The 19,144-nt window shown below is 33.0% G+C and overlaps 3 protein-coding genes across 3 annotated transcripts; 1 reads left to right on the forward strand and 2 right to left on the reverse strand.

The window, feature by feature from the left end:
* Window positions 1-63: 63 nt before the first annotated feature.
* LOC131653336 (uncharacterized) lies at window positions 64-4,201 on the reverse strand. The gene is made up of 7 exons (XM_058923447.1): window positions 3,849-4,201; window positions 3,676-3,774; window positions 2,284-2,623; window positions 1,963-2,097; window positions 1,431-1,516; window positions 501-606; window positions 64-275 (listed from the first exon to the last, which is right to left on the reverse strand). Exons 1-7 carry the CDS (start codon window positions 3,995-3,997, stop codon window positions 198-200), a joined length of 993 nt encoding a protein of 330 aa, XP_058779430.1. The 5' UTR covers window positions 3,998-4,201; the 3' UTR covers window positions 64-197.
* Window positions 4,202-9,799: 5,598 nt separating this feature from the next.
* On the forward strand, window positions 9,800-11,790 carry LOC131647710 (organelle RRM domain-containing protein 6, chloroplastic-like). The gene is made up of 4 exons (XM_058917564.1): window positions 9,800-10,169; window positions 10,878-10,946; window positions 11,103-11,209; window positions 11,423-11,790. The coding sequence occupies exons 1-4, from the start codon at window positions 9,863-9,865 to the stop codon at window positions 11,504-11,506; spliced, it is 567 nt and encodes a 188-aa protein (XP_058773547.1). The 5' UTR covers window positions 9,800-9,862; the 3' UTR covers window positions 11,507-11,790.
* A 1,538-nt stretch (window positions 11,791-13,328) lies between these two features.
* On the reverse strand, window positions 13,329-16,788 carry LOC131653338 (protein REVEILLE 7-like). Its single transcript, XM_058923450.1, has 7 exons — window positions 16,651-16,788; window positions 16,300-16,363; window positions 15,291-15,422; window positions 14,978-15,089; window positions 14,820-14,881; window positions 14,267-14,695; window positions 13,329-14,179 (listed from the first exon to the last, which is right to left on the reverse strand). The coding sequence occupies exons 2-7, from the start codon at window positions 16,309-16,311 to the stop codon at window positions 13,535-13,537; spliced, it is 1,392 nt and encodes a 463-aa protein (XP_058779433.1). The 5' UTR covers window positions 16,312-16,363; window positions 16,651-16,788; the 3' UTR covers window positions 13,329-13,534.
* Between the last annotated feature and the right edge of the window lie 2,356 nt (window positions 16,789-19,144).

The raw sequence follows: 19,144 nt of genomic DNA on the forward strand, positions 1-19,144 counted from the left end.
ATAACAATTTGGCAATATGTATTTTTCTGTTTATTATTGCAAAATTGATTTAATTTACATTGGAAATAGTAACTACAAAAAATAGTTAGAAAGAATTGTATAATAAAATTACATGAATAGTTCAAAATTGGACCAACATACATAACATTAAGTGTAAACTCTTTGATATTTCATGTCAAGAGAAAATTAACATCCAATCACACCTTCCACTTCTCAAATTCTTCTGACTTTAACATGAAAGAGCTAGCATTTCGATGTCCGCCACCTCCGAAGCCCTAATAGAAGATTCTCAAAAGAAGTTAGATACAAGTCCTATTGAAAGTATGAAGCACAGACAATTAGGCATGTCTCTGTGTCCGATACGCATCGGTTACCGCACGTGTTGTGTTAGGTGTCCATGTCAGTGTTTGTACTTCATAGATTAGATTGCAAGTAATATATCACATGTTAATATAAAAGTCACACAAGAGATGCAATTAGCAAATTGATGAAGGAATAACCTGAGAGATGGGAGTTGTATCTTCATTGTCCAAACTCCTCAGACTTATTTTTAGCTTCTGGTTATTTTCAAGCTCTGGAACATTATATACAACAGCTCCAATACCCCTTAAAGTATAATAAGAACATAAAAAAGTATTGTCCATGAGAAAACAGAAAACTGGTTACAGAGATTCTTCGCCAATGCAAGATAATGAGATATTGAAAGCGAATTAAATCACTAAGTTAAAAAAGAAATATTGAAAGCGAATTTCATGTTTGAGTTCCTTTCCATCAGTTCGGCATACAAAATTTCAACAAATGGTATGATGGAACTGGATCGGAATACAGTGACGAAATGGAAGAGATGTTGACAGAATCCTCTGTCTCTTGACTTGTATCCAAGAACCAATTCCTCACACCCGCCCTTCAACATTGACAGTTCTAATTCAGCTTCCTCTTAAAGCACCCCTAAACTCCATTAACTATTCTATCCTTCGAATTTGGATATCTCCAGTTTGGATTCCACAACAGCTCCCAGATCACGAGTTTTGATACCAGTTGATAGAACTGGGACATTACATTGGAAAGTTACTGATAATAACCTCTACCTCTTGACCTATACTAAAGTGATACCAATGTTGTCAATCAAGGATCGTGGAAAGTAGCGGTTTGCTACATAACATTGTTTGACAATGTTTTGTACTAATATATAGCGATTTGTTCGAATTCCACTAAGCTAAAGTGCCTCTATAGCCGCTATTTAACAACACTAAGTGATACAAGAAAAAAGATGAGGAAACACAGATACAAGACCTCCCGTATGTTTCTATAATATAGCAACCTCTATAATACTACAACCCGGATATATCAGTACATATTAATGAAGGGATTTTTCCAGGCACTCGAATGAGAAATAGTATCCATATAAACAAGAAACAAAATAAACAAACCTCAATTTCAATTTCTGGCTTTTAGTAGCTAACTGGTGTCCTAGTTCACTCCTTAACTCGGAAAGTGCAGCATCTGCATAAACCGCCTACAATACAAGCACAATTAGTTGAAAGCAACAAGCATACAATTAGAAAATCTGAGTAGTTTGTATTCAAAAAAAGGAGAATTGTCAACTGTGGATCGAGGAAAATAGCAATTTTCTAAATTCTGCTCTGTAATAGTGATAAAGCGACGCTATTTAACAACATTTTCATACTAAAATAGTGTATCGCAGAACAATAGTGATTTGTTTCAACTCTAGCATACTGCAGCACCACTATAGCCTTCTATTTAACCACATTGTTCAGAAGTTAACATTAAGTTTGGAGAGAAACCTGGTTGTGTTAAAAAAATTTACACTGATGAATAACTAAGACGGAAGTAAATTGCAAATGAACGGCCGTATGAAATGTGATTACAAAATCAAAGCATAGAAGGGGAGTAGAATGGAAGAAATAGAAAGAGATCAAAATAAGGAAATGTCAGTCATACCAGGCAGTGACCATATGCACCGTTTCCAAGGGAAATTTCATATGAATTGCTGAGACAATCGTCGATTAATTTTTGCTTATGTGACAAGCTCACCGTGCCTTGACTAATAACAGCATCCAAGTCCAATGAAAGCAACTATCATAATTTTGAAAAATGTCAGTTAATTTAAGTATCAAATAGTCTGTTTGGATACGCCGTGGTGGCATCGAACTGGGACAGGTGCAGGCATGAATTTAAAAGTTTGAGAAGATGTTTGCAAAAATTTTGTGGCCCTTCAAATTTAAGTTTAAGCAGAAGCAATAACCTTAAAATTCGAGTTACCTGGTCGAACAAGGAAGGGTTTATCCGGGCATCAAACTCAATGTTCAAATCCTTCAAACCACTGCTAAAAGCTTTGCTATTCTCAAGTCTCCACCTCCAAAGATCCACGTCTTCAATGTACTTAAAAAGTTGCCTCGCACGCTCGAACTCACCAATCACCGAAGGTTGCTTCACCACAACACCAGCATCAGGATTCACAAGCTTATCTTTGAAGTAATCAAAAGCAATAGTAGCCCCGCTTCTCTCCATGTCAATAACCTTGGTCACATTCTCACCAAGTGAAGTATCATCACTACAAAGGCTCTCAAGTGCAGTTTTGTGATGGTCCAAAACAATCACTCTAGAGACACAACAAAATAATCTTAGTTGATACAATCAAATCTTCCTCGATTCTCAAGTAATCATAATAACAAAAATAATGGTTTGAATATATTTTTTGTCCCAACAAATATACTATCAATATTTCATTTTAGTCTCCATTAAAATTCGTCTGCTTTAAGTCCTAAAAGATAGAAACTTTTGCTTTTGATCCTTATTTTAGTTTTAGTCCCAGTAACATTTGTTCAAGTTGCTTACATATAATATATCAACAACAACCAAGCATTATCTCATTAAGTGTAGTCGGCTACATGGATCAACTTTGGCCATAATGTTCTAATTCAGGAGATAATGAGATAATGCTTCTATCAAAGTTTACAACCAAGCATTTCTCTTATAGTCTTTCTAGGTCTTTCTCTTCCTCTAATTGTTTGACTTCTCTCCATCTGATATATTCTTCAACAACAGAATTTACATGTCTTCTTCTCTACATACCCAAACCACCTAAGTCTATTTTCCACCATCATCTGTACTATAGGTGCTACCTCGACACTATCTCTAATTTTATTTCTAATCCTATCATGTCTAGTCTTACCACACATCCAACGCATCATCTTCTTCTCTGCTGCATTTATTTTATTCTCATGTTGATCCTTAACTGTCCAACATTTTGTCTCGTACAACATCGTAGGACTAGGTTTCGAATAAATACTTGCAACTACAATCTAAGACATGACATAACAGTTTTTTTTATGTTGTGGATATCGCAATTGAGGCAGCACTGATCCATTAAATATAACTCTCCTTAATATCAAGAATTGCGATACCGCAATTGAGGCAGCATTGGTCCATTTAAATATAACTCTCCGTCATATCAAGGATTGCGACTCGACTGCAACTGCTACCCTACTTAAAACTATGTGATAAGGACTAGTTGAAAATTAAAAAGCATTACAGAGGACCATAACAAAACAAGGACCAAAGTCAAAATAAAACTACATGGGAGCAAAATATATATAAACCCAACTTAGGAACTCTGGTACTATAAAACAAGGAAAGTGAAAAACAAAGTACCTTGGAACTTTAGTGGAGATTTCATGAACAAATCCAGGTGGGCCAACGAAATCTAGAAGATAAAGATCAGTAATGTCATTCAATGGAAGGTCTTCAACTCTGAAAAGGGTAAACAATAAGAAAACAAAAAGTAAAAAACAATGGTGAGAAAGATGAAAAGGGTTATACAAAACCTGAGAGGAGAATAGACAGTGTTGGGAAAGAAGAGAGGAGAGAATAAGGAAGTGGCTTTGAAGTAGAGATGTGCGGCGAGAGCGGCAAAAACGCCGTCAGGACAAGGGTAGTGATAAAGTATTGCAGCTGAACACTTCTTGGTGTTCATGTTGATGGTGTTGGAGATGTGTGGTTTGGTTTGAGTCAACAACGTTGTATGTTGGAGTGTTGTGACATTAATTAGTTATGTGAGACGCCGCAAGCACAACAACAACAACGTTGTTTTTTCTCCTATGTTGAATTGAAAGAGCGGTTTATTCGTGTTTTGTTGTTGTTCAGTTTGAAACTGAAAAATTTAGGTTTAACACTTTTTAAGGAGGTTTAATCTTTTAATTTTTCAAAATAAATGGAGTAGAATGAAGAGGAATGGAGTGAGATGAAATAGAATAGAATGGAGCAGGACAAATTTATAATTCTATTATTTGGAAATTTATGACGAAACATGTAAGTTGTTCAATCGGTTAAATCGATGGGAAGAAATATGGTGGTAAGTGATGGAATAAAAACACTTCTGTGGTACTTTTTAAAATACGTAGTTCATCCTCAAGTGGGGGATGGGGGACCAAAAAATATATTTTAAAATGTGATACATAAGTATTTTTTGAAATATTTGAACCAACCTTATGCAATATCTATTGATTTATCCAAGTAAATAGATTATAGGGTTAATAGTAATTCAACCCCTGTAATGTTAGCGAATTTTGCTTTTCTCCCCTCCCTACCTTTTGGCAACGGTTTGTCAAAATCTGCTTTTGGCAACGGTGGGGGTAAACCAGAACACGCTCATATTACAGGGGGTAAACTACTATTAATCCTAGATTATATTTGAAAGTGATTTATCATGGTTCAAACATGAAAAATAATATATTTGAAAGTGACTTAAAATGGTTCAAACATGAGAAATAAATTTTACAAATACATGATAAAAAATAAGCATTTTATGCATTTGAGTCAAATATTTGTATGATAATTTGATAACTTTAACATAAATGAATGCATGCAAGTGAATTATGGAAAATATTGAGCACTAATTTATCAATATGAATTACATGCTTATACCTCAATAAATCAAGATCAATGCTAATGCTAGTCTTCAAAATATAATTCTTGAATTCTTTGATGCTAGCTTTTACACATGATGAATTTTGAGTACTTGATTTGATTAAAGTTGAGGCTTTTTTCGTACTTTTTCCATGATCATTTGATTATTACTTTGTCTTCATCAAAACAAAATAGATGGAGAGTCTTGACTTTACAAAATATACATCCATATCATCATCATATATGTTCGGAAAAAAAATATTTTTGTTTTGTAAGACGATTAAGTATATGCCCATATATATTTGTTTTATCTAATTTTTTAATTTTAAATATATTTATATATTCTAAATTAAGATATGGATGAAGTAGGTCCATATACAGGTCGTCTTTGAGGCTGTGCAAGGCGACCTACAGCACATAGCTTCATACTTTTTCAGGTTTAAGCTATGGCAAAGGGCCTCAGATTATATCTTTTACTGCTAATTTACGCTTAAATATGGCTCCTTAAAAAAATTTCACGATTCAACTGAAGATAACTTCAACTTCTTACACAGGGTCTTTCAAAAGTTTGAGACGACTCTGTCCATATATTATGTTTTGCTGTTTTGTAAATTACGTTTTCTATTTTAATTTTTATCTAATTTTTTAATTTTGAATATATCCATATATTCTAAAATAAGATATGAATTAAGTATGTCCATGTATCCTATTTTGTTGATTATGTATTTTTTTATAATTTTTATCTAATTTTTTTTAATTTTAAATTCATGATAGAATTAAGTATAAAATTTGACTTTGCGGCTCTTGACATCTCGAGAAAGAATTATTTGCTTTGGGCTCTACATGCTGAATTCCATCTAAATGCATAAGGTCACAATAATGCTATTAAAGAAGAAAATAAGTCATTTGATTAACAAAAGACAAAAGCCATGATATTCCTTCGTCGTTATCTTCATGAGGACCTTACAAATGAATATCTTACCGTAACTGATCAAATTTAAAAGAGAGATATGCTCATCAGAAATGGGTTATTCTACCAAAAGCTCGTTATGATTGGATGCATTTACGCTTGCAAGATTTTAAAAGTGTAAGTGATTATAATTCTGCAATGTTTAGAATAACCTCTAAGCTGACATTATGTGGAGAAAAAGTAATTGATGAAGATATCTTGTTTGATAAATACTCTGATTTGATATCTTGTCTTCTTGTGGCTGAACAAAATAATGAGCTCTTGATGGAAATCACGAGGCTCGCCCCGCAAGTACAGCTCCATTCCCATAAGTGAATGTAGCAAGACACGGTCATTATGTGAAAAATCATGTTCGTGGTCGTGCCCATAATTATGCTAGTGATCTTAATTTTGATCATAGCTGCAATGGCAATCATAAGAATGTATATTTTCACCAGAAGTGAAAAGATACTGAAAAGAATGAAAAAGGTGGTCAGAGTATTATAAATAAAAAATATTTGCTAATGAAAATGGTGATCCCGATTATGGCAATATGGATGTTACTCATTTAGAGATTGGTGATTTCTTTGTTGATTCAGATGAAAAAATTGACCACCTTATTGGAGATGGAACTGTCAAGAAATAGAAATTATAGAATTTTTCTATTTATTTTAGTTATTATGAATGCTTTGAATTCTCAATGTTTTTTATTTTAAATTCAATGTTTGCTTCCTGTTTTTTAATTTTAATTCCCTATGATAATAAAGTGTGTTTGTTTTCTGTTTATTTACATAATTTATTCTTTAAATAACTTGTATGTTTAAAGTGTACTCATAATTCATAATTTTTTTAAAAATGAATGTCGGCACTTGTGCCACTAATGAAGATATTTTCCTCGCTGATAATGCAACTACTCACACAATTTTCAAAGATAAAAAAATATTTCTCTTACTTAGTAAAGCGAAAAACTGATGTCAGCACTATATCTGACACCTTAAAAATAATTGAAGGCTCCGGAAGAGCCAATGTATTGTTAAGTGGAGGAACAATATTACACATTAAGAATGCACTATATTCCTTTAAATCTAATAGAAATTTATCAAGTTTCAAAGATATTCGCCTAAATGGCTACCATATTGAAACAAAAGATGATGGAGGTATTGAATATCTTTGTATTACACAACAGAATTTGGACAGAAAATGTGTAATGGAAAAGCTACCGCCTTTTTCCTTGGGCTTGTACTACACTTATATTAGATGGACCCCACACATCTGTATGAACTAGATAAAATGGAAAAAATACTTAGTTTATCACTAACGGAGAAAGGTACACGCTTGTGTTTAGCAAGCTCACACACCTCACAATGAAGACTCTCAACATCTAATGTTTTAAATCAAACATGAAATAACAACTTAATGATTCTAAACGAAAGATGACCAAGGCAACAATGATATAAGAGAACCTTCTCCCTATTGGTCTTTATTGATTTTGGAAAAAATAATTGTTGTTGAGAAAATGTGGGCTTGAATCTTTGTTATTCAAGTAGTAAAGACCATTCCATTCTCTAGCATTTTCAATCATCCTCTTTGAATTATTGTTTCGAAAAACACAAGAGTTATTATAGAAAATAACATTACATGATATGTTTTTTGCGAGTTTATGTATGGAAATTAGGATAGTATTCAATTTTGGGATATGAAGGACATTGTTATGAGTCAAGGATGAATTAAGTTGAATTGTTCCTTCACCTACTCCAGTTATAAAGGTGTCATCTATAATGGATATTTTTTTATTATTGGGGCAAGTTGAATAAATGGAGAAGTGTGTGGGTAAGGGTGTCATAAGGTTAGTGACTTCAGAATCTAGTATCCAATATTGTTTAAAAAGTATATCTAAAGCATTAAGTCAAAATGAAAAAAATGGAGAATTGCCAAATGGAAAATATAATATAAATGTACCTGGATGTGTTAAAGAACAAGTACCTGTTGGTTTCTCCAATTTACTGAGGAGAGATCTCACCTTTTCTACTCCACTTAGGTTAAGGTACACCCCTCTTTCTAGACAGTCTCCAATAGTACTTCCAGCCACGTGTGCATTTCTCCCTTTCTAGATAAGTCTTTTTTGTCCCCACTCTCTATTAGGAGGCCTGCCATTAAATTTCCAATATTTTTCTCGAGTATGATGAGGCTTGTTTAAATAAGTACACTACACCCTTTCGCCATTCTTCTCGACATAAGTTTCTCCCAATTTCATCTAATCAACTAACATGGTTGAATTCTTCTCAACTAGCATTAGTGAGCTTTCCACAGGTGGTGGTATCAACATTAATTCCCTTATACTTTCTTCACTCCTCACTATAGACACTACATCATTAATGTTCGATACTTTTTCTTTCCAAGAATTTGTACTCTAACATGGTTAAAGTCAGAGTTGAGTCCTACGAGAAATTCGTAGACTCTATCTTGCTTAATGTACTCCCTAGATGTTGTCGTATCTGTTGTACACTCGATTTTGATGACTCTGTAGTGGTCTAACTCCATCCACAAGATTTTGAGGTGATTAACATATTATATAACTATTTTGTTACCTTGTAGAGTTCCCATTGTTGTTCTGATATCATGTTTAGAATTTGGTTTAGCTTAACTCAAGCCTACAAAACCGGCTTTAGAATAAGTTTCTTCTAATGCTTTCCAAATCTCCTTTGTCGTACTTAGGAACATGCAAGTGTTACTAATTTCTGGAGTCATTGAAGCCCATAACCATGCAATGATCGTTGAATTCTGTGTATCCCACTTCTCAAATTGGGGATTCGTCTCTTTGGGAGGTGCGTTTGTTAGGTGTTTTCTTTTACCTTTACCTTTCAAGGTCGTTTTCACGAGTTGGGATCACTTCACATAAGTCTTTCCATTAAACTTGTAAACCTGAGGAATAATAGGTAATTATGATTTAGACTTGTGCATATTTGTGTCATCTATACTCCTAGCCATTGAAGAAATTCATAAACAAATGCAAGTAAAAAAACCACAAGCGAGTGCAAGGTTGAGAAGTTGACGGAGATATGTGCAACTATTCAAACAGTGATGATGAACAATACCATGAATAGTAATTGCGAACAATACCCTTTAATAGTACAAATTAGTATCCCCGATGAATAGCCTCGGGAACAGTAATGATGAACATTGCTGAAATGAAGGCAATAACCACAATGAAGGTGGCTAGCGTTTTTGACAAAAGAATCACAATTAAGGCATTTAGGGTTTTTTATGCAGAAGCGAGACCCTCTCGAATGGTAGCTCGTGATACCATATCGGAACGGAATAATTTAATGATATTATTGTAAATATACAAATACTAATTTCTTTAAATAGATACAGAGATTTACGGCCTAATGTACCTTACTGTAGATCCAAACTTAAAGTATTAGTAACATTAAAAATAAGAAAATAATTATTTATAACACAAAGTACTTTTAAATTATGGAGTTACTATAGATCCAAACTTAGATTACTAATAACATTAAAAATAAGAAAATAATTATTTATAACACAAAGTACTTTTAAATTATGGAGTTATGAGTTGTCATATATTTGATGTGTTAGACGTGTTTGGAGTTCAGTCTCCATTACTTATTATACAAATTCTAAAGTCGGGAGTTTTTTAAACTCTAACTTTGACGTGTTCTAGAGATGATTTGTTGTGTATTATTTTAGAAAATAAATTTGGGAATTATTTCGAAATTTCGCTGTGTGAGTTCTCATGGGATGTATTAAACGATTTTAGAATATAAATTTGGGAATTATTTCGAAATTTCGCTGTGAGTTCTCATGGGATGTATTAAACGATCTCCTTTTTGAAACAAAAGGAGGGGTGAAAAGTAGTGCCCACAATATAGAGTTTTTTCCCCCAATTTTTGAAGCCCTATTTTGTTCAGGCCCATATAAAGAAAAACTTCACTCCTCAATTTTCTTGGCATTGTAGAAGAAATGGTTGATCCCGCTACTGCTACTATGGCTAACATTGTTGTTGGAGTGCCTTCTCTTTCTCTTCCTTCATTATACCTAACAAATTCAAGTACTTTCACTCTCAACTCCAAAATTAAGACCCAAAACCATAAACTTCATCTCAACTTCTCACAAACCAACCACACAACAATCCCATTTCCATCATCAGAATCACTCAGAAGCAGACGTAGTTGTTCTGTGTTGGCTTGTCTTCCTCCTGCTTCTGAATCCTCATCTTCCAACACTACACCCTCTTCTACTTCTCCTTCAACTAGGCTATATGTCAGTGGTAAGTGTTTATGGGTCTTGCCACAATTGGGTTGTGGTTTTTATCTATGTCAACAATTTTGCTTCTTTGTAACAATTGGAGAATTTTGTTGAGGGCGTTCTTATTTGTTGTGTTTGGATTGATGATATAGGGTGAAAAGTTTTGGACATAATTCAGCTGTGGTTAATTAGGCAGTGTGTTTTGTTTGATTTTTGGTTCCAATGTTTGTTTATCTAGTGTATGATTGGTTCTATGCTGGGGAGAATTAATTCTGAGTGAATTGATTTTTGTAGAATTGATTCGGGTTAAAAGTGAGTTAAATCTAAAATTATTTGTATTTAGATAAATTTATGTAAAAATGAGTTGATTTCGGTTTGAAAATCATGTTTAAACTCAAAAACTACAAATTGTAGCTTTAAGTATAATAAAATCAATTCTACTTTAGAATAATCAAACAACTTAAAATCATTCCAAAATCAATTCTTCACCTCCAAAATGTTGTCTCTTCCAAAAGATAAATTAGACATACACTTAGTGAAGCAACTTCTTAAAAGGTGACATAATTTAAGCCTTTTCATTGTAAATCATGTAAGCATTTTATCTGTACTGAGTTTCATTGCTCATATATCTTCTGTAATTACTCTTGTTTTGGATTTCTTTGATATGTGACTGCTTATATGCATATTTTCTTACTTTAGTTTTACACATGTTGTTTCATGTTTCTTTAAGGGCTGTCATTTCGTACAACAGAAGAGAGCTTGCGAAATGCATTTAATAGTTTCGGTCAACTCGTGGAAGGTAATAGAAAATTTCATTATGTGTCTCTTTGTCTGTATTGTAATTTGATTACAATCTAAATTTGAAGTTTTTCATACATCATTCACTTGCCGATTTTAATCGATTTGTAAGCGACGGTTTTCATTTTTCATGAAGTATTCACTTAACTATGAACAGTCAATCTAGTAATGGATAAAGTTGCGAATAGACCAAGAGGGTTTGCTTTCCTTCGTTATGAAACCGAAGAGGGATCCAACAAGGCTATAGAAGGAATGCATGGAAAGGTATGATTTTGATGTTTCGACTATTATCTTAATGCGCTACCGCTGCAAATTTGAATCTGTCTTTTAACTTTCTTATTCATAATTGCTACATTTTATTAGCAATGTCTCTTTATGATTTGAAAACATGACTGTTGTGATTCATGATTTGAATTTCAATTTGATAACTACTGTGTTTGTAAGCTATGTTTGACAAGATTGGAAACACTTTTGCAGTTTCTGGATGGTAGAGTCATATTTGTGGAAATTGCCAAACCAAGATCAAAGCTGACACAAAGATTCAACCAGAACACTATGTAGTGATAGTAAAGTTCCATACTACATTATTTACTCATCTCAGCTTGCAATATGAAGAATCATAGTAAAATTGGATTAACTTTCTACATTGTACTTTGATACTGTTCATAGTTTTCAATTTAAAACCATGTTATATGAAATAACTTCATCCGTGTCTTGTGTATTTATGTAATAACTTTGGTTGTAATTTTTAGAGATGTTAATTAATGTATTTGAAATGTTGATTTAAACTTTTTCCAGGATAGTAACATTGTCTTTTTGGTACCAATCATTGAGTAAAGAACACCAACATCTAAATTCACTGAGGCAGAAACAATGCTTTTAAAAAAATTAACTGAATACAGAAGAATATCCAGATATACAGGTTTGCTAGAGGTAGCAAAACGGATCCACCCTATTGACTATGTCCGTTTTTTCTGCACTTTAGTATCGGACGAGATTTGCAATGGTGACTATAGGTAGGGGTGTTCGCGGTGCAGTTTGGACGGTTTTGACGTAAAAAATCATCCGAACCGCAAGAGAAACAAGTGTGCGGTTCGGTTTGATTCGGTTGACTTTTAGAAATAAAATCAAACCAAACCAATGCAGTTTGGATTGGTTATTTTTTTTTACAAAAAATTATTTAGGCATACATACACATATAGATGACAACATAACTTTACATTTATTCATTTATGCGTTATCAAATAACAACAAATTTTATCATATTTGGATAATAACTTTCCATTTAATATATAAAAATAATATTAGATAAAAATTGATTAAAAAACATAAAATAGTAGCATAAAATAATATAAAAATATTATAATGAAATAGAAAAAAAAAAGAAATATTAGAGAAGATGAAAAAGAAAAAGCTGAAGAGATGAGAGATGAGAGATTAGATGAGAAGAGAAACATTAAAAATGTAATTAGAAGAGAGAACAATAGAATAAAAATAATAAGATAAAAAAAAAGAATTTAAGAGATGAAAGACTTAAAAAAGAATAGGTGATATGTACTTGGAAAAGAAGATGAGAAGAATGCGCGATACCGCTAGGAGAGATTTGAGAAGACTTAAAATTTAAACCTTAAGTGCAAGGAAGAGAAAATCATTCGTAATCGTAAGGCTAAAGCATAATAGGTTTCAGTTTGGGTTGGATACAAGTTAATTGAAGTTTGGGGGTTGTAACATAATGCGGTTTGGTTCAGTTTGTAAAATACAAACCCAAACTGAACCGCACGGTTTGTTAAAAAATGGCCTAAACACATTCGAACCAAATGCGATTTTTTGCAGTTTTGATTTGGTTTGGTTCGATTTTACAGTTTTCAATTGGACCGATTTGATTTTGAACACCCTTAACTATAAAGGTGGCAAAACGGGTCCGCCTCATTGGATATGTGCGTTTTGCCCACAATTTAGTGAGGGACGGGCCAAAGGTTGAGGCTCGCACTCTCTAATGCATACACTCCATCCCATCCCATCCTATTTTTTTTTGCCGCCATGAACATTAACATAAATTTTATATTTTTAAACTTAAAATTATTAAAATTATAGTAGTACTCACGGGCCCGTCCCACCCTTGTGGACCCGCCACACTCTCTCTTTTAGTGCGAAACGGGACGTAAATGCCATTTGCCACCCCTAAGTGACTGACAGCTCATGAAACTGAAATTAATACACCTCATTGAATTTCTATAGCCAATTGTCACAAGAGAAAAACACATGCTTCCTTCGTGGACCTTAATCATTGATTCATGCAACTATAGATACATAAAGATGCTAAAAAAAGGAAGAAAATATTGAACACAGAAAATAACAAGAAATTTGCTGGTATGTGTACCTATTTACTGTAAAATGAAACATAAGAATTATTAGACATCAAGTGAACAATATTCATATTACAAAACATTGCAAAAAGAATTGAAAATCTGAGATGCTTAACAATTAGAAACAATTAGATCACAGCTACCAAAAATCAGTTCCTTATTCTCAGCAACTTTTTTCTTTGACAACCACAATGAACATTGCAAAAAAAAATGGAATAGAAAGCTATGAACACACACGAGCCCTTTGCCCTTCTCTTTCTTCCAACCCAACAATTAAAGAATTTTCGTCTCTTTCGGATACACATCTTTTATATGGTACAAACCCTCTTCCAGATTTCTTAAGGAACACTCCTTCATGTTGGTGTTTTCGACTTTGAGTATCATCAGTATCTGATGAATTGTTCTTGCTTTGATTTTCCATATCACAAACTGATCCGGTATTAGAACCAGTGCAAGAACTTTCCTCCTCTCGAGTTCTTACCTTCAAACAAGGCCTGACAGGCACAGGACTTAAAATCTGATGATTGCATGGCTTGAGGCTCAAAGCTGGAAGGCCTTGGTACAAACTCCAACACGGTAAAGATGATCCGCATTCGCCAACACTGCACGGATTCTCCTTCTGTTGTTCCATACTTTGACAATTACCACTACACATGCCTAGTGATAGCTGTGTAACAAGTTTCTCTGATTCCTCTTCTAAGCCAGCTTTCTCATTCTCAACAGTTTCATCAGATTTGATGTCTATTGTTTTCTGAGTATCAACCATAGAGACTGTTCTGCCAAACAGCTTAATACTAGTGATCTGTGGCATATTCGCAGCATCTTCCTTGAAACATTGAGTTTCTTCCGAAGAAATAATCTCCGACTTCTGTGGTAACACGAAAGAAATTCAAAATCAGTAAAGTACCGTTTGGCAAAATCATAAAACATCATGCAATTTATCATATCATCATACCGTGCATATAATTGGTTTTAAGTCAGTGGATAAAGGAACTGAAGCTGGAGTTCCTTTCTCTTCCTCCTCGGAGGATTTCGATGTCTGGCAATCGTTTTCTTTTTCAAGAGGCGACAAGCTGACTGGGTGAATCTCAGTGGTACAAGAGTTTGGAGAAAGGCATCTGTTTGCCTGTTCAGAAAATGCTGCTGACCCGAATGCTTCCGAACCAAATGCAGATAGTACCGAGGTTGGAGATTGGGTGTTGTTTTCGGCAACTGACAAGTTAATCGATGGAGATGTTTCCGATTCATTTAGGACGGACTGCCCTTTGAAAGAGTCAACAGGTTTGCGAGGGTACGGATGAAGAGGTTTCCTCTTCGGCCGAGGAGGAGGTATGTCAATTGGCTGAATAGGACTTTCAGCGCTGCCATCAGGTTCCCGCACAACCTAAAAAATAAATCGTCTCGTTAATTATGTTACTAATTAAAGTATCAATGATTAAAGTCTAAATCTATGTTTATAATACTCATTTTACAAGTGAGAATTATCTACTAAACTAAAATGTATTAACCTTAGAGAAAAACTTTTGAGCATGGCTTCGAATCTGAACTGCAGTTTTGGATCCTATATGTTCTGCATGAAGATTAACAGGGATTTATATCTAACTTGAATACATGGAATATCATTTATTGTAAAATTAGTTCAACAAATTTTGTTCATAAATTTTACCTTCAATTTGACGCCAGCCACGGCCATATAATTTCAAAGCCTCGACGAATTTTTGATGTTCTTCTTCAGTCCACTTCTCCCTTTGTTTAGTGATGGTATACGGCTTCCTCGCCTGTTGTAAGTTGAAATAAATTTCAGGACAATATATTCGTTCAAATTTCACTACACTAATATCTCACTACACTAAGCCTGTCGTAAATTGAAATAAATTTCAGGATAATATATTCTTTCAAATTTCACTACACTAAAGCGCTGTTTAACAATGTTGAAAACAATATTTTCAATAACGATTGTGGAAGGAAAATAAAACAACCTTGGGAGTCTGGTCATTTCCAACAGAAGGTATATCCTGCGACTTCGCAACATTTTCAGACACTGCTCTACCTTTGGAATGACACTTACTAACTGCGCCGATTATAGCAGACTTTGTGCCTTCAACTTGATCCTACATTCAAAGAAAGTTAATGATTTGAAAAACCGTTATGAAAAAATTTGAAAACTAAAGATATAGACAAGGGATTGGGACTAATTTCATGATGAAAGAAATTGATGCTCACTAGAATATGTTTGGTTTAAAGAAATTGATGAATTCATATTGAAAGTCGAATCAAAACCCTCTTTTACTATGAAAAGAGGAAAAAAGTCTCCGGAAGAGTGGAGGATTGAATGTAAGATGGATGAAACCTGCTTCATACCAAGCAGCAGCATGTTAAATAGACCTAAGTTCAGTCGTTCTTCGCGTTCAAATCTCACTTACTATCTCAGGCAAATACACTCACAAAAATAAAATATTCAGCGATATTTCACTAAGAACACTATGTCAAATAATTTTATACATGAAAATGATCAACTAAGGTGCATAATCAATTCACTCGAAATTAATTTTTTTCACTGCAGAACAAAACATCAGCTCTATAATCTCATTCCTAAACTCTAGGGAACAAACAAGGAATCAAATGAAATACTAGTTTCCTAAAAATTAACCTTATTGAGCTAAGAACTTCACATAACCAGAATGATTTCAGCAGACCATCTCTTTGTTCTTACCAATGTTTTAAACCGAACCATAACAATCAACCAGTTAAACAACTGTGAACAGGTGGTTCGATGTTTGGTTCGGTTTTTAAAACATTGCTTAATAGCTTTAGATGCTGATCAAGTTATGAAAATGAATTACTCTACATACACAAAACCACAAAAACAAAAATCAAGAATCAACCTTGTATAATATTTTCAGACAATGCAAAAGTAAGATAAAAAAACATCAAAGGGTATTCAAAACAAGCTCAAGTTTGAACTGTTACTTGTCAAAATTAAAATACCTTAATCTCCATTGTAGCAAAATCAGAGCCAATCCAGAACACCCTATTCTTCACAGATACAAACCTAATAATAACAGCTTCCACCAATCAATTCACATCTAAATAAAGTGAATCTTTTTGTAAAAAATAAAAAATAAAATCACATATTAAAATCCACAATCTCTTGATTTTTCCATATAATAGCAATAAACAGCTCATAGAAAATTCTAAAAATAGAAACTGACAAAAAAACTACAAAACTACCCTTTTTCACATCAGATCAATCAGATTCTGAATGTTGAGAACTTCTTCGAAACAAAAAAAAAAAAATCATTTTGGAAATTTTTTATTTTTCAGAAAATGGATACATACCTTGTGATTTCAGCTGAAGCAATCGAGTTTGTGAGAATCGATTTTCAAGTAAAAACGTAAACTTTCTTGGAATTAGGAGAGAAAGAGCGAATGAAGCAATGGGAAAGATTTGAGCTGAGAGAGGAGAAAGAGAAGAACAGAACAGAGATTATAAATTAAAAAATGAAAAATTAAATAAATAAAAAAAATAAAAACCAAAAAAAACGACAGCGTGACACGTCAGATTAAGAAAAATTTTGTACAAAAAAATAAAAAATGAAATGAAATTTCCATGGAGAGTTCGAGAAAACCTGTGAATTTGTGGCTGAGAATGGTCTAAGAGCAAGGACACGTGGCGCGTTGTTGTGATGTATTTTTTTAATTGGCAAAAATTAAAAAATAAAAAATAGTAAAGCAAAATTGTGGTGGTTCAGATTTTTTATTTGTGGAAGAGATTAGTGCAGAGAAGATAATTGAGAAGATATTTTTTTTGTTGTTTTTTAGTGTCCCTTTTTGACTTCTTGTTTCACTCGCATTTAAAGGGCGTGAATCTCACTCGCTGTTGTTCTTTAGGGTTTAGGTACAAGTATTGGATGATAATGATATAGAAAATTAATTAATTACATCAAAATATAAAAAAGAAAAATATGACTTTTTATAATTAAAAAATATTTTTATTTTTAAATTTATTAAAATTTATTGAATAAATTAAAAAACTCCTATTAAAATTTAAAAATTAAAATAGCTAGAGGTATTATCGTCTATGTGGTCCCTACCGTACTCTCTTCTACGCTTTATGACCACGTCAGCTTCCACTTCCCTTTAGTTTACTGTGAAAGCCAACCACTTAATGGTTCTTATCTTCATTTTGAGCCTTTTCTTATTTATCATATTATCATAATTATATTTAAATTAATATTATAGACATATCCATAATCTTTTAGAAATTCCCCTTTCAACTCTTAGTTACAACTTGCATAATTTATAAGCATATATACAAAATTTGCATTCTCATGCTTAGTGTGATCACTTTTTTTAATAAGTATTTTTGTGGCATTACATAATATACCTTTAAAGAGCATGCGTTGGATATTTGTGATTAAATATATATTAAATTATTGTTTTTTATATAAATATAAAAATTTCTTGATATTAAATTATCTAGTATTTAGACCTAAAATAATAATATTATTTCCTCCGTCCCAAAATAAGTGTCATATTTGACACTTTCACACAAATTAAAAAAATGTAATAAATAAAATAGAGAGAATTGTAAATTTATTAAATTGTCCCTTTTGTTTATTGGTGTATTATAATTATCATTAATGCAATGTGAGAGAAATAATAAATTAAGAGTAGTAATTAGATGATAGAATTGAAAGATAAAATATAAAAGTGCATTGGAAATTGGATATGACACTTATTTTGGGACAAAATATTTTTTAAAATATGACATTTATTTTGGAACAGAGGGAGTAATTCAAAAGGACATTTTGGATGTATCTAAAAAGTTATGCATGTTTGGTTGCGGAGAAAAAAAAGTGTTGTGCCTTTCTAATATTCGATTATGGTTTGGGGCGAGATCTTAAGATGGTTGAATATCTCTACTGCATTTTACGATTCTGCCTTGCAAAAAATTTACCAGTTTCTAGATTTCCCTAATAGTGGTAAGGTGACTAAAGATAGGTTATGCGTCATTTGTTTCGCATGCATATGGTCTGTGTGGAGGAGGCGAAACAAGAATTTTTTTAGGAAATTGGAAGGAGAAGAAGTAACATTTATCAAGGATATTTAGATGATATCTTTGAAATGGCTTAAGAGTAGAGTTGGCGGATTCAATTACAATATCAATCAATAGATTACAAACCCAACTGTGTGTTTAGGATGCAATAAATGTGAGGATATTGAGATGAATCTTAAAAATGTCCAAGTTGATGTATGAATGTGATCTATGTTGGTATGTGCTGGCAGTATCTTTTGTTTGTGCAGTGTATTGCAGGTGTACTGCATCTTCATAATAATGCAGCAGTGCAATTTCTAATTTTCGGGGCTGAATTGGTCTGTATAAAGGCTCAAATGGATATTGACCAGTGTTGCATCCTGGGTATGGTTGTGACAAGATCAATTTCTCTGTCAATCTTAATATTGGTGATCAAATGTTTATTTTGTGTCTGCATTGATTTTGGAAGTGTACATAAAGATGGTCGATTTGTGAGTTTTTCAATCCAGGTTGTAGCTGAAGTTTAATTTGCGAAGTTAGTAGGGGTTGGTATGAGGAGCATTGGTTTATTTACAAATGGAGTATTTTTTCCGAGTCTGCTGGAAAGTTCCAGGTGTGATATTTTGAGGGCAGTAAACAATTTCTATTGTTGCAAGATTTTGAGAACTTAAAAGGTTTTTATGGCAATATGGTGCAATAAGCTTAGTTATGGATATATTTGTTTAGGATGAGTTGTTTGCAAATCATTGTGAGTTATTGGTATATCTTAGTGGGAGAATTGAAATGTATGGGTTG

The sequence above is a fragment of the Vicia villosa genome, linkage group LG2, assembly GCF_029867415.1.
Source record: "Vicia villosa cultivar HV-30 ecotype Madison, WI linkage group LG2, Vvil1.0, whole genome shotgun sequence".
In the NCBI taxonomy this organism is placed as follows: Eukaryota; Viridiplantae; Streptophyta; class Magnoliopsida; order Fabales; family Fabaceae; genus Vicia; species Vicia villosa.

Excerpts from the sequence above, each read along its gene's own strand:
- LOC131653336 (XM_058923447.1), bottom strand. The coding sequence starts at position 3,997 with ATGAACACCAAGAAGTGTTCAGCTGCAATACTTTATCACTACCCTTGT. Across the intron at positions 607-1,430 it reads AGCCAGAAATTGAAATTGAG|GGGTATTGGAGCTGTTGTAT; the intron begins GTTTGTTTATTT and ends TTATACTTTAAG. Across the intron at positions 276-500 it reads ATACAACTCCCATCTCTCAG|GGCTTCGGAGGTGGCGGACA; the intron begins GTTATTCCTTCA and ends ATCTTCTATTAG.
- LOC131653338 (XM_058923450.1), bottom strand. Across the intron at positions 14,696-14,819 it reads CTCAAAAGTTTTTCTCTAAG|GTTGTGCGGGAACCTGATGG; the intron begins GTTAATACATTT and ends TTTATTTTTTAG. Across the intron at positions 14,180-14,266 it reads TAAAACCAATTATATGCACG|AAGTCGGAGATTATTTCTTC; the intron begins GTATGATGATAT and ends GTGTTACCACAG.
- LOC131647710 (XM_058917564.1), top strand. The coding sequence starts at position 9,863 with ATGGTTGATCCCGCTACTGCTACTATGGCTAACATTGTTGTTGGAGTG. Across the intron at positions 10,947-11,102 it reads TTTCGGTCAACTCGTGGAAG|TCAATCTAGTAATGGATAAA; the intron begins GTAATAGAAAAT and ends AACTATGAACAG. Across the intron at positions 11,210-11,422 it reads TAGAAGGAATGCATGGAAAG|TTTCTGGATGGTAGAGTCAT; the intron begins GTATGATTTTGA and ends ACACTTTTGCAG.